Source organism: Chenopodium album, chromosome 3, assembly GCF_948465745.1.
Source record: "Chenopodium album chromosome 3, dcCheAlbu1.1, whole genome shotgun sequence".
Classification (NCBI taxonomy): Eukaryota; Viridiplantae; Streptophyta; class Magnoliopsida; order Caryophyllales; family Amaranthaceae; genus Chenopodium; species Chenopodium album.
In genome coordinates, this window is record NC_137836.1 from 63,239,702 (window position 1) to 63,261,677 (window position 21,976).

The following is a 21,976-nucleotide window of genomic DNA, read 5'->3' on the forward strand; positions in this document are numbered from 1 at the left end:
CTTAAACCTTCACAAAATACTTCTAAATCTCACCATCTTTTACATAACATGCTGCAATGCATACACAACACATAAAACTACAACATTTAAGCTGTCAACTATAGCAGCTGAACCAAGTGTACTGCCATACTCTCCTCCTTCTGTTTCCCCTGCATTATCACCTGATATTACTCCTCTGTTTCCTACTACACCAACCTCTGCCTCGAACCCGCCTTCATCGGAATCCTCACTTCCAATCATTCCTTCAAGTCCAAGCCCCCCTAATCCTGACTCCCTCTCCACCCCTAATCCTGATTCATCACTGCCTTCCTCCATGTCCCCTACAGCGTCCATGATACCGGAATCCTCTGCTCTCGCCTCGAAACTATCTGTTGTACTGAATTCTGCAATGGTGGTTCTTGTTTTCATTGCTTTCTGGTGAATTCAGGTTCAAGGTACTGTAATGGTGTAATACTGCACCACCCCACTTTGTATTTTTTTAGCTTACTTTTGATAAAGTTGGTATATATTTATGTTAATTACTTAAATGATTGAGTTGTATTACATTGTACTGTATCTTTTGCAATAATTTCTTAATGTAGGATTATAATTTATTTGAAGTTACTTGAGTAGTTTATAGAATATATTGTACTAAAAAATAACAAAGGGGACAAACTTTTTTGTTATTTGGTAGAAGTGGAAGAGATTGATGAATTATGAAATTGAATGAAACTTTTTTTTGTATTTTTTGGTTTCAAAAGGTGAATGATGAGGCAATAGTTAGTGTCTTTTTTATGTGCTAATTCAATGGAAAAGCTGTTTCTTTTCTTTATTATTATTACTTTGTTAGTCTCCTCCAAAAAGCAACTGATAAATTTGCTTTTTGAGGTTTAAAATGAAAAAAAAAGTGGTTAAAAGCATCTTTACTGTTGATTGTTAAATCACAAGACCTCTCTAGGAATTATTTGGGCTACATGCTATGAGAGTGTTTGGTACGACTTCACATCCGGTGAATAATCGCGTTTAGTGTTGAAAAAAGACTGCCCTAATCTCGGTATAATTTATCCTTAACAAAAACAAAAAATAAAGTAATACGAAGTACATATTTTGTACACTGAAGCATGAAGTATTCGTCAAGCTTAATGTTCATGAAAATGATCATATATCGTATCCATTCTCATTGGACTTATTCCTCTATATGAATTTTGAAACTGATACCCTTACATACGTATTTTAGATATATGAAGTTATGAACAAAGTTGTTGCATTTCCTAATGCTTTTATAGTTAATAATTTTATTAAATTTCCTAGAAGTCACTTAGATTAAATGATGAGGAATGTTGAGAAGATAGGCAACTATTAGGTATGCACGACTACACAAGTATGCAATAGTAGTGCCAAATTGACTATAAAACGTCAATACCAATCTTATTAAGTCATTTGAAAGACTAGTCTGCTGAAGATTATCAAATATGAAGTACACGACTCGTAAATCAGCGTTTTAGTGTTTATAAGGGCAGCAGAACCCTGCAGTTGTTCATGAGTACATTTGTAAAATTATATCATACCCTTGTGAGGGATTTGAACAATGTGACAACCTTACATATGCAGTTTAAAATAGACCTTGATCAATAGAGATAAAATATATATCACATATTATTGTATTAAGATATATGAATACAAGCTGCAATTTTACAATCAGACAAAATCTTCGAACATATGTACGCTACAGTAACATATTATACAACCTAGTACCATAATCCTTATCCTTAATCTAGATTTCAGATCGACCCTATGCCTGCTGGAACAAAACTGTGTTCTAGATGTGCTAATATGTTCAGACGAATGTCAGTTTACTTCAGAGGTACAACACTATCTTGGCTGCTCGAAGATAAGTTGAACAATTTGCCCAGATTAACACCCTTGAAAATTTGGTAGTCAGCGTTCTTTTTCTTGGGAGAAATTTCGACGATTGACTTCTTAAGCATCTTACTCTCCTCCCTGAGGATTTCCATGGCTACACTTAGCTGCCTAATCGCCTCACGTTTCTGCTCATCTTTTTCTGCAAGTGCATCCTTCAGCTGCCTAATTGCCTCTTTATTCTCGGTATCTTTTTCTGTAAGTGCATCAGTCAGCTGCCTTATTGCATCTCTTTTCTCCAAGTCTTTTTCTATCAGTGCATCCTTTAGCTTCCTAATTGCCTCGCGTTTCTCCTCATCTTTTTCAATAAGTGCATCCTTCAGGTGCCTGATTGCCTCTTGCTTCTCTTCATTCTTTGTCTGTCCGTTCTCTTTTTTTATATCTTCTCTCAACTTCGCTAACTCAGACTTTGCCTCTTCAAATTGCCTAGCAACTTCTATGTTTTCTTCCTCTTTTAGAACAAGTGCATCCTTCAAGTACCTATTTTTAGTCTCTGCTTCTTCCTCAAACTTCATTAACTCGAACTTTGCCTCCTCAAACTTCTTCGTTACCTCAATTACCTCATCCGCTTTCTTCTTCACCAGCTCCTTCTGATACATGTTCTCTGCCTTTAGACTCTCCATTTCATCGTTCAACTTTGTCACCTCGTCAAATGGTACTAATACATCACTAGTTTCCTTCATAAAAACAAGCACATTATCTTCCTTAACTGCAGCCATTTCTTCCCTCATCTCCCGCAGCTTACTGATGTTGTCTGACAACTGCTTTACTAACTCCTCTTTTTCCCCATCTTTCTGCTTGATAATGTTCTTTTGATTCTCATTCTCTTCTCGCAATCGATCCAATTCATCCCTCAGTTTCATCAGTTCATCATAACTAGCTCCACCAGAAAACGGCTTTTCTATCTCCTGATCAATTTGCACAACTTCATCTTCATGATCAGGATCATCTATTTCAGACTCGGCAAACTCCTCAGAGCTGTACGCTGCCTCAGCAAAGCTATCAAAAGACTTAACTGAGTTAGTAGCAGAGTCAAGCACATATTCATACTCCTCCTTTGGTAGGGAGAGTGAACTTCTCAAGGGGGACCTAACACGGGCACCACGATCACTCTTAAGTAGATCGTATCTTTCAGCTAGTGATCTGTGAGCCCGATAAAAGTCCTCCACCATGCTTATAAGCTCTGGCCTTTTCTTGTAATACATCTCTGCACGCTGTGCAAAGGAATCTGCATCTTGCTCGATTAGCTTCAGCATTGAATCTGTCTTCTCATTGAGCTCTGTCACATTAACAGCAATACAAATAAGAACAGCAAGCCTAAATTCATTCATTGTGTATGCTTATATTCTAAATCACTAAATACAAGACAATAACAACATCAAATGTCACAAGGATCTGATAACATCGATCTATAAACTGATTTAGCTTGCAGCTGTTGATAATAAGAGTAATTGACATCCTAATAATCAAACCGCAACCTTTACTTCAAGCATTTTCATGTGTGACTCCATGTACTAACTCACTCCAATTACATTTCTAGTCATGACACACACAAAAAGTCATTCTATCTTGAATGATATAAACTTTTATGAAACTAAAGCGAAATGGGTGGCGAATAGTATTTATCTCAATAACTTAACCAAATCATATTACAAATACACTATCCTTTTCAAATAGTACCAAGTGATCCCTTGAAGCCACATTTAAATCTCACAAACGTTTGTAGTAAAGATGATAACTCATTCGGATCAAATTCACTTCAGGTCATAATCATGTACTCGATGACTTTTTTGTGAGACAATCCTCATCCAATGAAGAAAAAAATTTAGAGTCGACGAAGTAGATATTTTAAAATAATGTAAAGGAAAACTTCTAATCCTAGACAAGGAACAAGTTTGCACATTTGCTAGTAATAACTGAAACCAACAAAAGTGGAAAAAAGAAACATGAAAAAGAAAGAGTGGACCGCCACATAAATACATAATGCACTATCCTTGGTTTAAAAGTTTGAACTAGACAAGACAATTACATCATTTTCTTTGTACAAAAATAACAATTTTAAACAACCATACTTGTATTCAAATTCACAATAAATCGGTGGGTCATAAAGTCAACACTCCACTAGTCATAATTTTTAAATTCACAACTTTTGTACATCTTTTTTAAAAACCTCCAACGGTCGAATTCAACATTCAATTATACTCAAGTAATATTCTGTACATAACTTGTTAGTAACACAACATTTGTGTGCTATGATTCATGTACATAACTTGTCAGTAATTAATTACACGTATTAAGTAACATTATGAAATTAATTAATTATTATCCATCCTTAGTTTAAGCAGGATTATGAGCTACTTAACACTTAATAACTCTAAATAAGGTTCGGCGTGATTATTTTGTGACACTTTCTCATCCAAGAATTTAGGGATTACGCAATATATTTAAAACAACCCGGAACTAAGACTGATTGACCGGACCGGAAATTGTTTAGACTCTTTCCTACTACATTTAATTGCTTTGACGGAACTTGTTTTGATTTAATATTTTGCTGTCTTGTCTTTCCCCTCTAAACAACAGAGTGATTGACCGGGTAAGTGATTATTGTAATGACATAAACATCAATTCATCAAATATCTGGTAATTATAATGAACTGCATTGAATTTTAATACTTCATTTATCAAAGTAACCTATTACCAGCCTTAAAAAATAACAGGCCACATTTGAATTTTAATTATTTTTCTAAATTAAATTAACAATTAATTTGAGTAAGACTTGTTGACTGAAATCATGATTTTTTTTTATTTGGTGCAATGAATTTCATGATTTTGGTGATAGCATAAAACACAGAAATATCACAGATTTTCAGGGAAACAAATAAAGAATCAAGATTTAATTCACAAAATTTATTATATGCCTAAAGAGTAAAGATTGTGACTTTGAAACACACTTATAATCAAGAATCAAAATTTAATTTTTTAAATGTACAAACAGAGAATTCATAACCCAGAAATTATGGACTAAAAACAAGAAAAAATGTAATCTTTATTAACCCAAATATGCTGAACTCAATCAACCCACTAATTGAAATACTCCTTCTGTCCAAATTAATAGTCACGGCTTACGGTCGATAACATAATTTGAACTAGTAACGTAACAACTAAACCCGAAGACGAATAAAACACGAAAAAACATTACTGAAACCAAAATTAATGGTTAAAGAAGAACCTGTAACAGTAGATTCAAGCCAAGGAGAACACTTTGCACTATTGTAACTGTCAAACCACCAACAATGAGAAGATTGCTTCTTTGCCTCCATTTCTTTGTCGTTCAACCTTCACTTTTTTTTCTCAATTTTCATCAAATAAAACAACAACAAACCAACTTAGCACAAAAATTCAATCAAAAAAATATATACACATTAATCCAATTTTCTTACAAAAAAAAAAATTGAAATCAACGAGATTACAAAATAATTCAAGAGAAACAAGAAAATTATTGAAAAGAAATAAATAAAAAGAAAACCTGAAAAAAGAATGGCAGAAGGAGGAGCGTTCTTGAGTTTGTCTTTCTCTCTGTTGTGTTTTGAGTTGAGAGTGAAACAGGGGTTTTAAATTGAACGCAGTTTACAAGAATTTGGACTCTCGATTTTCGTTATTTTTTGTCAAATTCCAACATTTTTAATGTTTTATGGCAAATAGGAATTTGACACGTGTAGGGGAATAAAATCGTGTGGGATTTTAATTTTGGGGGATTTCTTTCCATGAAATTAAGGATATAATCTTTATTATAGTTATGTGAGTCAAATTTTAAAAAGTTTGACCATAAATCACAGTCACTTCTACTCTGTTTGTTTTTAAATAATTGTTACAGTTAAATTTGGCATATAAGTTTTTTTTTGAAATTGCTACCCACCTATTGTAAATTTGTAAGGGAAAAAGTTACACATACATTGAATGTATGTGGCTCCCACATACATTATGACATGACGGCATTTTATTGATTAAGTTGATGGGGTCCAAAATCCACTACTTTTAATATTTCATTTAAATTTGAATGAAATTTCAAATTAGACTAAGGTTTGAATTTCAAATAAGTTGTCATTTTCAATGTAATGAATTTAATACTTTAATTCTTTCAAAAAAAAAAAAAATATTTTTATAAAAAAAAATTTTAAAAAAAAATCAGTTTTGCAACTCAGTTAACAGACTTTGGCAAACATGGAAGATGAAAAAACATTGTCATCTAATGAGAAGGTGAATGCGTTGGATTCTTTGGCAGTGATGGGGGTGGGGTTTGTGGCGGTTGCGCTGAAGGGGCGGCGGTGGGTTGTTAGCTAGGGTGGCAGCTTGGTTCTTGATAGAATGCAGCGTATTGTGACAAACCACGCGCGATATACAGAGAAAATCTATGGAGGTCGTTGTGTGCAAAGGGGCAAAAGCTCTAAAACTTGGCAGCCACCTGTAGGAGATGTAATTAAAGTAAATTGTGATGCATTTGTAAATGAAGGAAGTTGGGTGGGTCTTGGTACGGTGGCTAGAAATGCAAAGGGAGAGGTCCTATATATTTGGGGTTAGATTGACAAAGAAGTATGAATGCACTAATCGATTTCCCTATTAAAAAAAAAAAGGATATATTCCAATTAACAATGTAAAAGTTTATATATTATTTGCAGAATATATTGTGTTATATATTTTGTGGTTCAATTGAGTTATTAATCCTCCCCAATTATGAAATGGGTATGTTTGCAAAATATACTCACTTTCAATTGAAGTAGTAAAATGGGTATTCGCTTTCTATCAATTTCAAATGGATTTGAATTTTTGTTTGGAATACAATAATTGTTAAAGGCACACAATGACACAAGTAACCGAAACCATATTGATTAATAAATAAATTGGAGATTTGAAGATTGACAACAATAATGGTTGAAAATGGTCTTAGGTCGACAAGGTCGTCGACAATGGCAAAAACCCCCAAAATATTCGAACAATATTGTTTATAATATCTTTAGTAACACGGGAAAGTATATTTGGTAAGCACATATCTGAAAAGGACACAACCATTCATAATGTAATTTTTAGTAACACAGGAAACTACATTTGGTAAGCACATATTGTTTCCAAGTTACATAATTTCTTAAAAGCGCATAATTTTTCCCTTTAGGATTTTTTTTTATTGTTAACTTTATAGCGATCTTGTGTAATTTTTTTTTTTAATTTTTTTTTAATTTATTTTTTGGTAATTATAACTTCCAAAGGTTACAAAAAAGGAATTTATAATATTAGAGTGGCGTTGACCTTATATAATTGTATTTGTTTAAAATAAATTCATGTTTTGAGGAAAAAGGTCCACCTATCAAGTCTTTTGAGAATTAGATAATGTGACACCATCAATGAAAAGTAATAAAAAATCATGGTGAAAAAGTAAAGGTAATCAAGTAAATAATTATTTTTCTTAATTTGTTCAATAGGTTTGTACATTAATTAGTAACCGTATATATGTTAGAGGAAAAATGTAGAATATATAACTTGTATTTCTAGTCATAAGGGATGCTAATTCATGAAATTAGTTGTAAACAATATGGATTATTTAGCAATGACAAGTTTTTGTCAATTGAAATAATTATTTATTGTAAGATGTCATACATGAGCAAAAAATGAAATTAAATAAACACTATAAATTTTGTTGGACAATCACCTTCAACACTTAAAAACTGTTTACTTGTCAAAGGAACTTTCTATATTACAGAGTATAAAATGTAATATTTCTTTTCAAATCCTTATTACTAGCATCACAATATGACAAGTTCATTTGAAAAGATAATGGGTGGCTTGTATTTCATTCTATATAAAAGATTTAACTGAAAAGTCTTCATTTGTATATAGTCCTTATTCATATACGACATATCTTATACTTCCTATGTTTCTATTTACTTGACTAACATTTCTAAAATGGAAATGTCACACTACTTGACCCATACTATATTTGGTATGCTTTTGGTAGATAAATTATCTAAATTACCCTTATAAAGTGCAATTAACGGTAAATATGTAAATAAACATGTAAGAGGATATACTCTCATCTATTAATAAGAGTTTAATCATTAAATCACACAAGGGAAAAGTTTAGATGCAATTAACATCATATCAAGAGGAGCTTAATTATAGGTAAGCTAACATTTTTAGAATTTAAATGTTCTCACACTGCTCATAAGATATGAAGTTGAATAATAAGTGAATTGAATCAAGTAAGGGACATATATTCCCACATTATTAAATAATTTTTTCCCTTTTATTTAGTATCTTAATTTGTAGTCGTGTATGTGTTATAGATTTTTAAAAAATATATATATAAACCATTATTTTAGTAACAACACTATGAAAAATCAAATAGTTTTAAACATAAAATAATCCTTAAATGTCATTAATTAAATACTATAATTTGTACATTATGATATGTTTGTATGTTTTTTAATAAATAGCATGAATAATGGGTTCTTCCCTTATTGATTATACTAACCTATAGGTATTAAAACATGTGGTTTGTTACTAAAAAAATGTTGTTGTTACTAAAATAATACTACTATAAAACTTTGAAAATAAAAAAGATAAGTTATAAACACACGAGAGTATTTAGCAATAAGCGATAAAAATTGGTGTGTAACCTTAGCTTTTGTAATTTCATGTTAACTTCCAATTATTTGATTAAAAACCTTCAAGAAATGAATAAAACCCTCCAATGTATGACTTAATCCGTACAACACGTACTTGATAATTGTATAATTGTAGCTAACACCTATTTAATTTTATATAGTTCCTTATACGTAATAAAAATATAATATGTACTTTTTGGTATGTTTGAAATTTTTGTAGTAACAATAATGACAAATTACTGACACTTCTTTAAAAAAATTAACAAACATAGTAAGGTTAAAAATGTCCAAATTTATAATTTTTTTGAAAATATATCGATATGGATGTCTATAAAAAGATCTTTAAAATATAATTCCATTGGTTTTTTTATAATAATTTTTTGATCTGTAGTTTGTTAAATACCGTTAAATAAAGTATTATTCGATTCTTATAATAAACCTCTCTCTTCATTAATGACGTTGACTAGGATGTCATTTTCTCAGTAACAAAATTGTATATTTTAGTAACCTAAAATATTTTTTTAGTAACAACAAAGAGTATTTGGCGCCAATGAAATTTGTCCCGCCTTTTTATGGTAAATGGCGCCAAAAACTAAAAACTTTTCCCTCTCATTTTTTTAGCTAATGATGTGTTGTCAATTTTTAATTGGTAATGTATGTTGGGACCACATACATTCAATGTATGTGTATCATTCCCCAATTTGTAAGTGGGCAAATTTGGCATATAAGTTAATGCATTAATGGTTTGTTCTATTCAGCTCAATTTTAATTTAGTTTAGCTCCAATTTGTTCAATTCAGTTCCTAATTTCCTTCTTTTTTAAACAATTTATTTCAGTTTAGTTTAGTTCAGTTCAATTCAGCTCTGTTCAGTAAATCAGAACATGCCCTAATTTAACCTCTTTTGTTCGGTTTTCAAAAAAAAAAAAAAAAAAAAAAAAAAAAAAAAAAAAAAAACTATAAATGATACTTGTATCATGAAAATTTATATTAATTATCCATTGTTTAGAAACGGAATATATACGAAACAATCTGCAGAGTAATTATATGAGATCTTCTAAGATTCGCTTCAATGACAGTTTTTAAAATCATAGTATATTTTATAATTTTTGCATCAATGTAGTTGAAGATATTTACATACAGACATATTGTAAGTCCTGTTATAAATTAAATTGGGCTAACATATATGGATAGAGGAAATCTGAGTAAATTTTGTGTATTATAAAGGGTATGAAGAATTACATCTTCCGCCCCATAATAGATTAATTTAATACCTTTTCATTGTCAAATTTTAAAAACATGAACCAAAATTTATCATTAATATTAATACAAAATATATAAGTGGTACTACCTTCTATGTTCTATATAATTGACACATTTTGACATTATTATCATCGTACACTAGATTAGGCTCGTGCGATGCACGAGTTTAACAATAATTTACGATTTTAACAATATTTTTTAGATTATTTGTGTGTAATATGTACGTAGTAGAAATAATATAAGAAAAATCTAATAAATTGATAAATTAATAAAGAGTGGACACCCCAATTCATATAATCTATATAAAATATATGGAGTAGGAGAAAAAGATAATCCGTAATGTCTATAAGAAAATGAAATAGTCCGATCTTCCTTTAATTCTCCAATGGAAATTGCATAATTAGTCAATTCAAATATAAAATCTATTAGAAAAATATATAATTAATTTAGCATTGTCAAATTTTATTTATGTTGAAAAAAAAAATTAATGATGTCATTATTAGTTTTGGAGGGAAATTTTTTTACAAGAAGTTGACATGTGGAAAGTAATGACATCAGCGGTAATTACTTTAGTTATATTTATAGATGTACTTTCTGCATTTTTTTAGTAGATACATTTAGACAATTGACACTATTCACCAACAATACTTTGACTTATTAATTACGATAAATATAGCCGTGTGAGTTCTAGTTTAAATCATCTCAAATTAAATTTTTATTCACTTCTCATAATTTTACCTTGTGCTTTGATTGATAAATCCAATAGAAATTCTTCTTTTTTCACTAAATTATTACTCCCAGCCTCCTCCCCCAACCCTTATGTTTGCTTCATAAGAGTAATTATATGTTTTTTTTTTTTTTTTTTTTTTTTTTTTTTTTTTTTTTTTGACAAAAGAGCTAAGAAAAAAAATACTAAAAATATAGCAATTGCCTATGACGACCACACCCAGCCAACCACTGGTGAAACCCAAACCCGATGAACTTTCCAAATCTGACACATCAACAGGGAATGAATGACGTCACGTAAGTCTTGAATGAGCCACCAAACTGAAATGCCTAAAGACCCTCGAGACGAGAGAAACGAAATGACAGCAGCACAATCCGTATGAATCCGGATCTTCAAGAAACCCTTGCGCAGTGCAAATTAAACTCCCCATAAACAGGCCTGTAACTCATAATATAAAGCAGAACTCGCCATAAAAGCCCGACTCCCACCACCTAGGACCTTCAATGAGCAAAGGTCACGAATAACCCAGCCTGCCCCTACTCTATAGGTAGAACTATCCCAAGCCCCATATCCACAATCAAGCATGCTTGGGCAAACATTAGGTAACCTCTACAAGCAAAGCCACTAGAGAGCCGACAAACCCGAACCAACAGCCGAACGAGAATGAATCAAAAAGTTCTTCAGCTCTTGAGCCTGAACACACCGATAATACCATTCCTTATCCATGCTCTCAATTGTACCAGGCGACCAGACTGCTTGCCTGAACCTTAGTTGGTTCCTAGTAAGCCAAATAGCCTAGAGAATAGCAAATAAAGCCATAACCTTGTTTTTAGAACCAGCCGAAGAATAACGAGAAATAGAATCAGCCAACCAAACCCCAAAAGGTGAAGGCTGAGAAAACACCCAAGGAACCCCTAACAGCCCCGAGTCCTACAACGGACGAACAGAAAGACAGTCCCTGAAAGTGTGTGCCGCCACCTCCAATTCAGAGTGGCAAAAAGCACAAATCGGATCAACTGGATAACCACGAGAAGATAGGAGTGCGGACAGCGGAAGAGCGTCCTGCAACAACTTCCAACCAAAACATTTCCAACGAGGCAGAATAGGTAACCTCCAAAATTTTCGCCACCAAGAAGGAGATAGCTGACAACCTGAACCCAGAGAAATACTAGACTGGCATTGAAGGGCATAAGCTGATTTTGTAGAAAATACACAGTCCCAAGTGAATTTCCAATAAACAAAATCGTCCATCAGACGCTTTGGATGATCTAAAGACAGAATCCTCATCGCAGAATGAGAATCAAACAAGTTGTGAACAACCAAAGTATCCCACGCGTAAGAACGCGGATCAAATAGAGAAGAAACAAGAGACGACATAGCCGCCTCCGATGGCTGGTCCTTAAATTGAACCGGCCCACCTGAAACCCAAGAATCCTCTAGAATCTGAACTCTAGAACCCGAACCGACCTTCCAAACTAAAACTCTATATAACATCTGTAGGCGTCGCTCGAAGTGCGCCTACGTAAAAAGCATGTGGTGAATATGCTTGGCACTCATAGGAAGTAGGAATTGACATAATACGATTAGGGACAAGGAAAGTAGGGAGCCGCCAACAAGTTTTTAAGGAACTTGTAAACCGTTCACGGATCATAAAAAGGCAACCACAAATAAGGGACAACGAAGGCAACAACGATTGACCCGTGAAGGTTACACCCCATTCATAATCCATGAGATTACTAACTCCATATGGAACCACGAAAGGAGGATCGGGGATGATGGTACGAAGTGAGTCATGGAGTCACATTCGCCCGTATTGGCCTCTACTCGATTCTTATAGTGAAAAGCATTCCTGTGATCTCAAAGGCATATAAACAATAATTCAATTCGCTCCAAACTATTATTTAACTAAATTGGTTTAATATTAATGCACACATAATTCTAAAATATTGTGATCACTTCAATTAATAATAAGATTAAAAGGATCCTAAACCGGTTGTCCAAATTATCTTATTAGTCGTGATTTTCAATTACATATTCCCTTTAACATGCAATATGGTGATCATAAATAGAATAACATTAATATTAAAACCAAATTAATCACAATTCCAACAACATAAAATCGTTAGAAAAATAATAGAAATAAAAGGAGCATGATCCTTACTTTGATTCTATTTGTTTGCAACTACAAAATAATAAACGAGTTAGTAACTTCAAGGAAATAAATAAAACGATGATTAAATTAAATTAAATAAAGTAAAGTTGATTTTGGGGCCAAACCCTCAAACAGTTCTACCTTTCACGCCTTGGCTTAAGGACAAAACATCGAGTAAAATATGGACTCCTTTGAGTGCTTGAAGAAGGAATTTTGAAGTGAAAAGGGTAGGCTAGTGTTTAGGCTAAAGCATAGAAGAGAGAAAATAAAATAATCGAATTACTCGATGCCCCGTATATCAGAAATGAGGGGGTATTTATAGGGAAAATGTGCTGAGGGAGCACACGGAACCCTAAAATGATAAAAACCCTAAAAAAGTATCCCGTGACACGGTCAGACTGTACCATGACACGGGAAGCTCTACCGTCAGACGGTACACATTCCCGTGACACGGTACACTTTTGGAGTGACGCGAAAAATTTTCAGAAAACGGGATGAAAAATGCGTTAAGGGTTTACGCGGAAAGGACACAGAATGTCCCGTGTCACGGCAGACCTCCCGTGTCACAGGAAGTCCCACCGTCAGACGGGAAGGATTCCCATGACACGGTGGCAGTCTGCCGTGGCGCGGGAACTTCCAGTCCATTTTTCCGTCTAAATTCATTTTTAACCCTAATTTCTTTCGGCTTTTTAAGTACCGATTGATAATTTCGGGCTTTTTCTGGATTTTATTATTCGGGCTAAAATAAGAAAATAATTAAATAAAAATAAATAAAGGGTTTGGGCAAAAAATAAATAATAAAACAAAAGGTTTGGACTTAAAATAAGTTGGGCTGAAATTAAAACTATGCTTTTACCAAACATCAAGACTAATCCATGGACCGTTCAAAAGTATGAATTTAATAAAATACGATTTTTTAAGCACTCTCGAGATTAAATACTAAACCCGACCAATGATATGTCTATTTTATATAGTGTTTTACCCCCGTCCCTTTGTTATAATTAGTAGTGTTTTTGGCCCTTTAGGGCCACTTTTATTACTAATATGTGTTTTCTAGTGTTTTCGTAGTTTTGGTTAAGTTTTGCAGGGAATTGCACCTTTGGAGCATTTTCCCCGGATTTTTATGAAGCGACTACGAGCATCAGAGGAACACGACCACTTTTGGAGCCCAAGGCCGGCTAGAGTTATCGAGCCGGTGATTAAGGGCTCGGTTATTTGGATCACGAGGCAATTGGACCATGTATTCGAGACCCGAGAGGAAATATAGATTAGGCCGAGAAATCTAGCCCAATCGAAGTCCAAGCCTCGAAGAAGAAGACCGGACCCGATCGGGCAAGCATACGCCCGATCGGGCGGATGCGTGCAAGGGAAGGATGCGCAGCAAGTCGAGGCGCGCCCGATCGTGCGAGGCTTAGCACGATCGGGCGGTGCAGTGAGAAGAGCATGCGAGGAAAAAAAGGCGCGCCAGATCGGGCGGCCTCTAGCCCGATCGGGCGCGTGTTTCTGGAGAAGCGTTTTTTGTCGAGCAATTAGTTTCTAATTAGGAGTTGTTTTTGTTTTAGTTTAAGTACGTTTTTAGGACGATTAATTTAGAGCATCTTCTATCTCTTCTTCTTCTCTTAATCTTTTCACTAAAAAACTTTCTCTCTCTCTCTAAACTCTCTCTCTAAACCTTTGTTATTATTTCTTTGATTAATTCCAGATTATTTGGTAACGATTTCTCTTCCCTTAATCTTAGTTATTTATTTTATTCCTTTGATCATGATTTATTCTATTATTTTGATTAGTTTAGTTTTTAATATGTGTGAGTAGTTTAATTTCTAGGGTTTATGGGGATCTAATAAATAATATGAAGGGGTAAATTATTGTTGTTGATTATCAATGCTAGATTAATTTCCTATTGATTGAATTAATGCTCTGTGACTAGATTAGGCCTATCTTTTATGCATGAGTTTGACAATATTGATTCAAGAATCGAGAGATGAGAATTAATGTTTAGGTCTAGTTTCAATAGGCAAGTTAATTTATAAATGGTTAAGTCAAGATTCGAGAGATGAGATTTAATACCGATAAATTAATTGTGTGATTGTAATAAGTAGCGAGAGCCCTTTACAATCTGGTTAATTGATGCATTGATGATTGACTATTATTGATTGTTGGTATTGCATGATAATTTCTTATTGGATTGTTTTAGTGTTTTACAATTGCGGCTTGTAAAAGTATAGCAATATTAAATTGATGAATCGAGCAGATGTTAATTTGATATTAAAGGCTATTTTCAATAAGAACTTAGATCTAGTAAATTGCGAGAGCCTGTTAGATCTATGTTGATTAATAAATTGCAAGAGCCTGTTAATCTTGTTATCCATGCAATGTCAATGATTGATTACCCTATTTTACCCCGGAGTATTATTTATTGGTGAACCTATGCCCTAGATCCTTTATATATTATTTTCTCCCTTTTCCTACTCTTTTTAGTTTAGTTTCTTATTCAACTTTAATATTGGTTACTTAAATAATTTAGATTATAATATTTAATTAGGAGTAAAAAGACTTGTTTTCCTGTGGAGATCGACCCTACTTCCCTATCTACTTTAGTTAGTGATTTAGGTAATTATTTTTGATTAGGGGATACGACTTTACCCTGTCAAAATTTGGCGCCGTTGCCGGGGAAACGGTTTTATTTTTATTTCTGATTGTTTTTGTAGTCTAGATTATTTCTCTTTTGTCTCAGAGAGTGTTAGTTCTCTGGGACAATTCTCATATTTGCTTCTAGTTTTTGTTTATGCCCAGGTGTTCCAGATCAGGTTATATCCCATTTGATCCTGAGATCGAACGTTCCTTCCATAGACAGAAAAACTTCTACAAGCAAATTCTGGCGGATTCTGGTGATACCAACAACAATCACCGCGATCCTCCGACTGATTCTAGCAATTCAGAGACATCATCAGACACAGAATCAGAGATGGCGGCTCCAAAGAAGCTTAGTGATTATTCACAACCAAAGCTTGCGGATTTCCCACATCTCACCCCCCCTCCGGCTCTTGATGGGGTTCAATTTGAAATTAAACCCCAATTTATAACGATGATAGAGAGGAAGCAATTCAGTGGAGCCAAGGGTGAAGACCCGAATCTTCACATTGCTGTCTATTGTCAATATTGCAACACCATAAGGCAAGCCGGGGTCACTCAAGACCAAATCAGGGAGATTCTCTTTCCCTTCTCTTTAACCGGAAAAGCTAAATTGTGGCTTAATGGCTTAAGTAGAACTACACTTGGTATAACTGACTGGGAAACTCTTGTTTTGAATTTTTATAACAAATATTATCCTGCAGAGAGAACAGCAGTACTACGAAGTGCGATTCAGAACTTCGCCCAAGAAGCCGATGAGTCTTTATATGAGGCTTGGGAGAGGTTCAAGGACTTACAAAGAGAATGCCCTCACCACAATTTAGCACAATGGCAGTTAATCCAAGCCTTTTATAACGGCATTGGAAATTCCTCCAGAATAATATTAGACTCTGCAGCTAGTGGGAGATTTATGAATCTTAATGTTGATGATGCAGGTCAGGTTATTGAAGATATGGCGATACACAATTCCCAATATGGGAATCCCAGAGGATTTGCTAACAAGGGGAAACATAGTGTCGACTCTGTATCATTTTTGCAAGCTCAACTGACCTCTATTTGTCAAAATTAGATAATCTGAGCACTGCTAACGTAGCCAATGTTTCTGCGATTAATAATAATTCTAATGAGGCTTTCTGTGAAAATTGTGGTATTGTAGGTCATTGGGAGCAGGATTGCAGGAGTTCCGTGGAGCAAGTTAATGCCTTTCAAGCCTATAGGCAGAATAACCCATACTCCAACACTTACAATCCTGGGTATCGGAATCATCCATACCTTTCCTACCGGAGCACTAATGTTCAAAATCCACCACCGCAAGAACCACAGGTGCCACAACAACAACAGCAGAAGTACTATCATCCCAATGCTAGCCAGAAGAATCAACCACAACAACCCCCCTCATCTTCATACCCTTCTTTGGGGGAAATTAGAGCAATGTTGGTCAATATGAAAAAGCACATGGAGAGCAGAGATGCGACAATTGATCAAATTCTAGCACATAACAAAATTGTAGATAATCAAATTGCGCAACTCTCCGCTACTCTACAAGCACGCCAACAGGGAGCCTTGCCAGCACAACCGACTAGGTTTACGGATCAAGCATTTGCAATTACTCTAAGGAGTGGTTCAAACTATGAAGGGCCCTCTATGCCCATAGTTGATGAACCTATTTTATTAAATAATGCTAATCTTGATTCCATTAAACCAAACAATGTAGTTGCTAGCCCTGCAGGGCTAGAGGATAATACTAACATATCTAATTCTACATTGCAGGGAAAAACTCCGGAGAAGGTGGCTACTCCAGACAAAGAGAAGAATGCTCAAAAGCCAATTATCAAACTTCCTTTCCCCAATCGTCAATTGAAGACAAACTTGGATAAGCAGTTTGGTAAGTTCCTGGAGGTGGTTAAAGATTTGAAGGTAACAGTTCCCTTTACTGAACTGATCACACAAATCCCCTCATATGCAAAATTTATGAAAGAAATTTTGACGAGAAAAAGGTCTATTAGTGAGGTAGAGACAGTAGCTTTCACTGCAGAGTGTAGTGCCGTACTTCAAAATAAGTCTCCACCTAAATTAAAAGATCCGGGTAGTTTTTCTATCCCTTGTCATATTGGTCACCTTCTGATTGATAATGCATTATGTGATTTGGGTGCTAGTGTTAGCGTCATGCCATTATCTGTGTGTTCTAAGTTGAATATGGGTAAATTAAAAGCTACCAATATAACTCTGCAAATGGCCGACCGTTCTTTCAAATACCCCCTAGGTGTTTTAGAGGATGTTCCCGTTAGAGTAGGTAAATTTTATATACCTGTAGATTTTGTTGTCCTTGATATGGCTGAGGATATGCAAACCCCAATTATTCTGGGTAGACCATTCCTTAACATTGCAGGAGCAATCATAAATGTTAGAAGTGGTAAGTTAACACTATCAGTAGGGGACGATAAAGTGGTTTTTAATCTGAATAATACCCCCAAAAGCTCCATGACTGAGGAGAAATGTTTCAGTGTTAACGTGGTTGTCAATTATTCTAACAAGCCCCAAGCTCTTGAAAAAGATCCCTTGGAGGCGGTATCTTGTGTTGCATCCTTTTCAGATGAGATAGACAAATGGCAGAAGGAAGTCGATGCAATAGAAAGAGCACTCTACAATGTTGGTCTTGGTTTCGAGGATGAACAAGTGGAACCGATTGAGCATGTTGTGCGAGTCGAGCCTACGGTAAGTGTTTTGCCAGATCGAGTTGCAAGTGTTGAACGCAATGACAATTTGAAGCAACATTCGATCGAAGAGGGGTTTTTAGTGCGCCGCATTGAAGATCCCCCATCCCAAGTCAAGGAGGATCCACCAGATAAGGCAACTTGGCGTCCCACAGGTTATGTCAGGAAGCCGCATCGTAGCCTAAACATCACTAGACCGGGTGGGAAACCACCCGATCAAGCGTTAGGTAAAGGGTCCTAGGAATTGTACTTGGTAAGAAGGTCGTGCGGGACCTATATAAACCAGCGCTTTGCGGGAGGCAACCCGTATTTTATGCTTTCTAGATTAGTTCTTCTTTTCTCCCATTTTTTATTTTTATTTTAGAGAGCTGAGGAGAGTGATATTTCACCAGTTTTAAGTGTCGTTGTACAGGTATGAATTTGACAGGTATAAAGACTTAGAGAAATTTTGAAGAAGAAACAAAATCGGAGAAACCCTAGTGCTTGGTACGGGCCCGATCGGGCTAGGCTCGCCCGATCGGGCGCGCAAGTGAGGTAAAAATCGGAGCAAAATTCGCCCGATCGGGCAAATATGCCCGATCGGGCGCGCAATCAACCCAGATTTCAGCTTTTTATTCGCCCGATCGGGCGCTGCTGCCCGATCGGGCGCAAGAAGAGACCTGGAAACAAGGACTATTTTCGCCAGATCGGGCGAGGTCGCCTGATCAGGCGCTCATCGAGTAAGAAGAAAAGAAATATCGGGCGACTCTAGCCCGATCGGGCGAGCAAAGGGCGAAATTTGCTCTTGCGTTCGCGCCCGATCGGGCGGAGCTAGCCCGATCGGGCGCGCAACTTATATTATGGAGATTCGCACCTTCGCCCGATCGGGCGAGGCTCGCCCGATCGGGCGCGCCTTCAGGCCGTCCCTCTTTATTTTCTTTTCTCCTCTTTCTTTCCTCATTTTCTCCTTATTTCATCTTCTTCATTCACTTTCTCTCTCTAAAAACCTCCATTTTCAAACCCTCAACTCACACTTCAATCCAAGATCTCTTCCAATTCTTCCATCCAAACTTACAAATTCTTAAATTTTCCAACTCCTCTCATATTCTTCTACAATCTACATTAAATTTTCAACACTTTCTCTCAATTTCTTCTCAAACCCTAAGAGAGAGAAAGCTTCAATTCCTACTATTTTCACTCTAAAATGGCTTTCAAGAGGTCTAGGACTGTTCGGGGTGAAGGATCGAGGCAACAAGCACCTACCATTGACCCGGAGCTGCAAATTCCGGGGTGGGAGAAGGTGGTCATCACCACCCAAGAGCAAAGGCAAAGGATGCTCAACCTCGTCACGCGGCAGGTAATTCCTACCCGTTTTATTCATCACCCCACGCTTTCTAGACTAGGAATTGATAAGTATGTTGAGAAATTGTTCAAGGGAATTGGCATGAGTGGTTTGTTCCAATTACATTATGATACATATGATTATTTGACTTTAGAATTCATTTCTAGTTTTAACGTCATAAAATCAAATGCTCTAATCTCTCATGTTCAATTTCGTTTGTTTAATAAAGATATTAGATTGTCTTTGAAGGATTTTGGTAAATTGTTTGAATTGAAAGCCGATTTACCAATTGAACCACCCCAAGACAATATCACTTTTGTCTACCGTGCTCTAACAGGGAATCCTAACTTAAACCTCCAACATGCCAAGGGCACTTGGATTCAACATCCTGTGCCAAAACTTTGGCAACGGTTTGTTGGCCTCACCATCTTTGGGAGGCATGAACCGGCTAATGTGAGGAGAGATGAACTAGAACTATTGGGATCATACATGATTCCTAAGAGTGACAAGCTTAACATAGTTCATAGGATGGCCCAACACTTTCAGAGGGTGGCCAATGCGGCCGAATCGGGTAGGTCTAGGGTCCCAATTTACTTTGGTGGGTTAGTAACCCACATCGCGGTCAAATACCTTAGTTGGACCCCTAATGATGATGGTAAGGTGGCTGGACCAACCCTAATGGACGCACCCTACTTAGGAGGCCTTAACTGGATAAATGTGATAGGGGATGAGACTTGGTGGGTAATTCATAGGGAGTCGGGTAGGAAAGATAACGCCTTCACCTTGCCTAACCCGGCCTTAACCAAATTCGAGAAGGGTCTTCCCTCCTATACCTTTGAATTAGGAGACCAAGGGGAGGCCCAAGCACACCACCAAGCACCTCCCTCACCACCACATTTCCACCAACCATCACCCCAGCACTACACACCTAACATTCCCACTTCCTCAACCAACTACAACATCGACCCTAGCGCTCCATATGACTTTTTGGCTTTTAGAAGCCAATTGGATCGGATAGAGAGTGGGCAAGGGAGGATGGAGGGTATGGTTGGGAATTTGGACTCTAGGGTAGGAGCCCTAGATGCTAGGGTTGGGGTTGTGGAGAGGAACCTAGGGCGGGGTTTATACCCCATGTATGATGATTATGCCCGTCGGGGGGCTATTCCCCCCGATTCACTTGCCCCTGATTGGTTCCAATACCCTCAAGGGGGTTACACGGACCCAAGTGCCTTCGGTACCTACGTGGACTATTCATCGGTCCATGGATATGGGACCGATGCTCCTTTTGGTGGGTTTGGGGGGAATGTAGACCCTACCTATTTTGCAGGTGGTTCGGGTTACGGAGGTGGTGGTTCGAGCCATGGAGGGGCCGGTTCTAGCCATGGTGGTGGCGGCTATTCGAGGATGGATGAGGATGAGGAGTAGGTTACACTCCCAAGTCAATGAGGGCATTGCTTGATTTGGCTTGGGGGGGTAATCTTTCGCTTGGTAACTCTCTTTCCTTTCTCTCTATTTCTTGCTTTCCTAGTGTAGTTTATATTGCTTTCTTTATTTATAAAAATACAAAAAAATTGAAAAAATAAAAAAATAAAAAATACGTTCCAATGAATTGTAAATCATGCTTCCCTGTGCCTCATACTTGAGAAAATTTATTTTGATTCTTGGTATTTGATGATGAACGTTGTGGATTTGTTGGTCATGATTTGAAGTCTAATTGTTTGTATTCCTTAACATGCATCAATTTTGTCCAACTACTTGTGAATATAGTGCTTGACTAGTTGATTTGGTTAGGAAATGTGTGATAGTTCCATAATTCCTGGTATGTCAATGAATTTGAGTATTGGTTTGCAACTACTAGTAATGTTTATATGATTCATTATTTTGCACATTGTGGAGGACGAAGGCATTTGTTCTTTTAGGTAGCCTCCAGACATTGTAGATACATTTGTTCCCTTCTTGCTACCCATGTTGTTGCCTTGACCTTTTTGTTGTTTATTAGCCACATTACAATCCTATTTTGCCCCATTGGTTACTAGTCCCAAGCTTGACTTGGGGGAGCTATTAGTGAGTGAGGTGAGGGAGTTTGTGGTTGCTTATTATTTGCACAATTTGGGTGGGTTTTTGAGAAGTTGTTTTGTTGTTTTTCATGTTTATTTTTGATGAGTTTGGGAGTTATATTTTCTTGAAAAAAATAAAGCATGATATAATGAAAAAAATAGAAGTTCAAAGAAAAAAAAATGTAAAAAAATAAGTGAACTTCAAAAGAAAAGAAAAGTGTTCAATGTTCAAATGTTCTAGTTGGAGGTCGATCAAAAGAAAAAGAAAAAAAAAAGAGCTTCATTGAAAAAAATTCAAGTTTGGAAAATAAAGTTTGTTTATTCACTCTACATCTTCATTATTATATCTTATGAGTGAAATTGTGAGTGTTGGGATTGTTTTATTGTTTGGAGTATATTTGGTGGATTGTTGTTTGGAGTTGGTTATGTTGGAGATGTGTATGATCATTATTTTTGATCATGGATTTATTAGGATACGGCTCCTTTAAGCATAGCTTTTCTCTCACTTATTCCCAAATTTATCCTACCCTTTACCCTAGCCTTACATTACAAGCTTAA

General features: G+C 35.9%; 1 protein-coding gene and 1 non-coding gene across 3 annotated transcripts; both read right to left on the reverse strand.

Annotated features, from left to right (window-relative positions):
- Positions 1–1,617: 1,617 nt before the first annotated feature.
- LOC145614613 (uncharacterized) lies at positions 1,618–5,561 on the reverse strand. 2 transcript variants are annotated; one of them, XM_081669680.1, is made up of 3 exons: positions 5,426–5,561; positions 5,129–5,240; positions 1,618–3,178 (listed from the first exon to the last, which is right to left on the reverse strand). In XM_081669680.1, exons 2-3 carry the CDS (start codon positions 5,217–5,219, stop codon positions 1,833–1,835), a joined length of 1,437 nt encoding a protein of 478 aa, XP_081525806.1. In that variant the 5' UTR covers positions 5,220–5,240; positions 5,426–5,561; the 3' UTR covers positions 1,618–1,832. The 2 variants fall into 2 exon arrangements, with proteins under 2 accessions (XP_081525806.1, XP_081525812.1); XM_081669686.1 differs by lacking the exon at positions 5,426–5,561 and having other exon boundaries at positions 5,129–5,372.
- Positions 5,562–16,041: 10,480 nt separating this feature from the next.
- LOC145625843 (small nucleolar RNA R71) lies at positions 16,042–16,148 on the reverse strand. Its single transcript, XR_014110742.1, has one exon. It is a non-coding gene; the product is annotated as a small nucleolar RNA R71 (small nucleolar RNA).
- Positions 16,149–21,976: the final 5,828 nt, after the last annotated feature.

Coding starts and splice junctions, on each gene's coding strand:
- LOC145614613 (XM_081669680.1), bottom strand. CDS start 5,219: ATGGAGGCAAAGAAGCAATCTTCTCATTGTTGGTGGTTTGACAGTTAC. Junction 3,179..5,128: donor GCTTGAATCTACTGTTACAG/GTTCTTCTTTAA, acceptor TTAATGTGACAG/AGCTCAATGAGAAGACAGAT.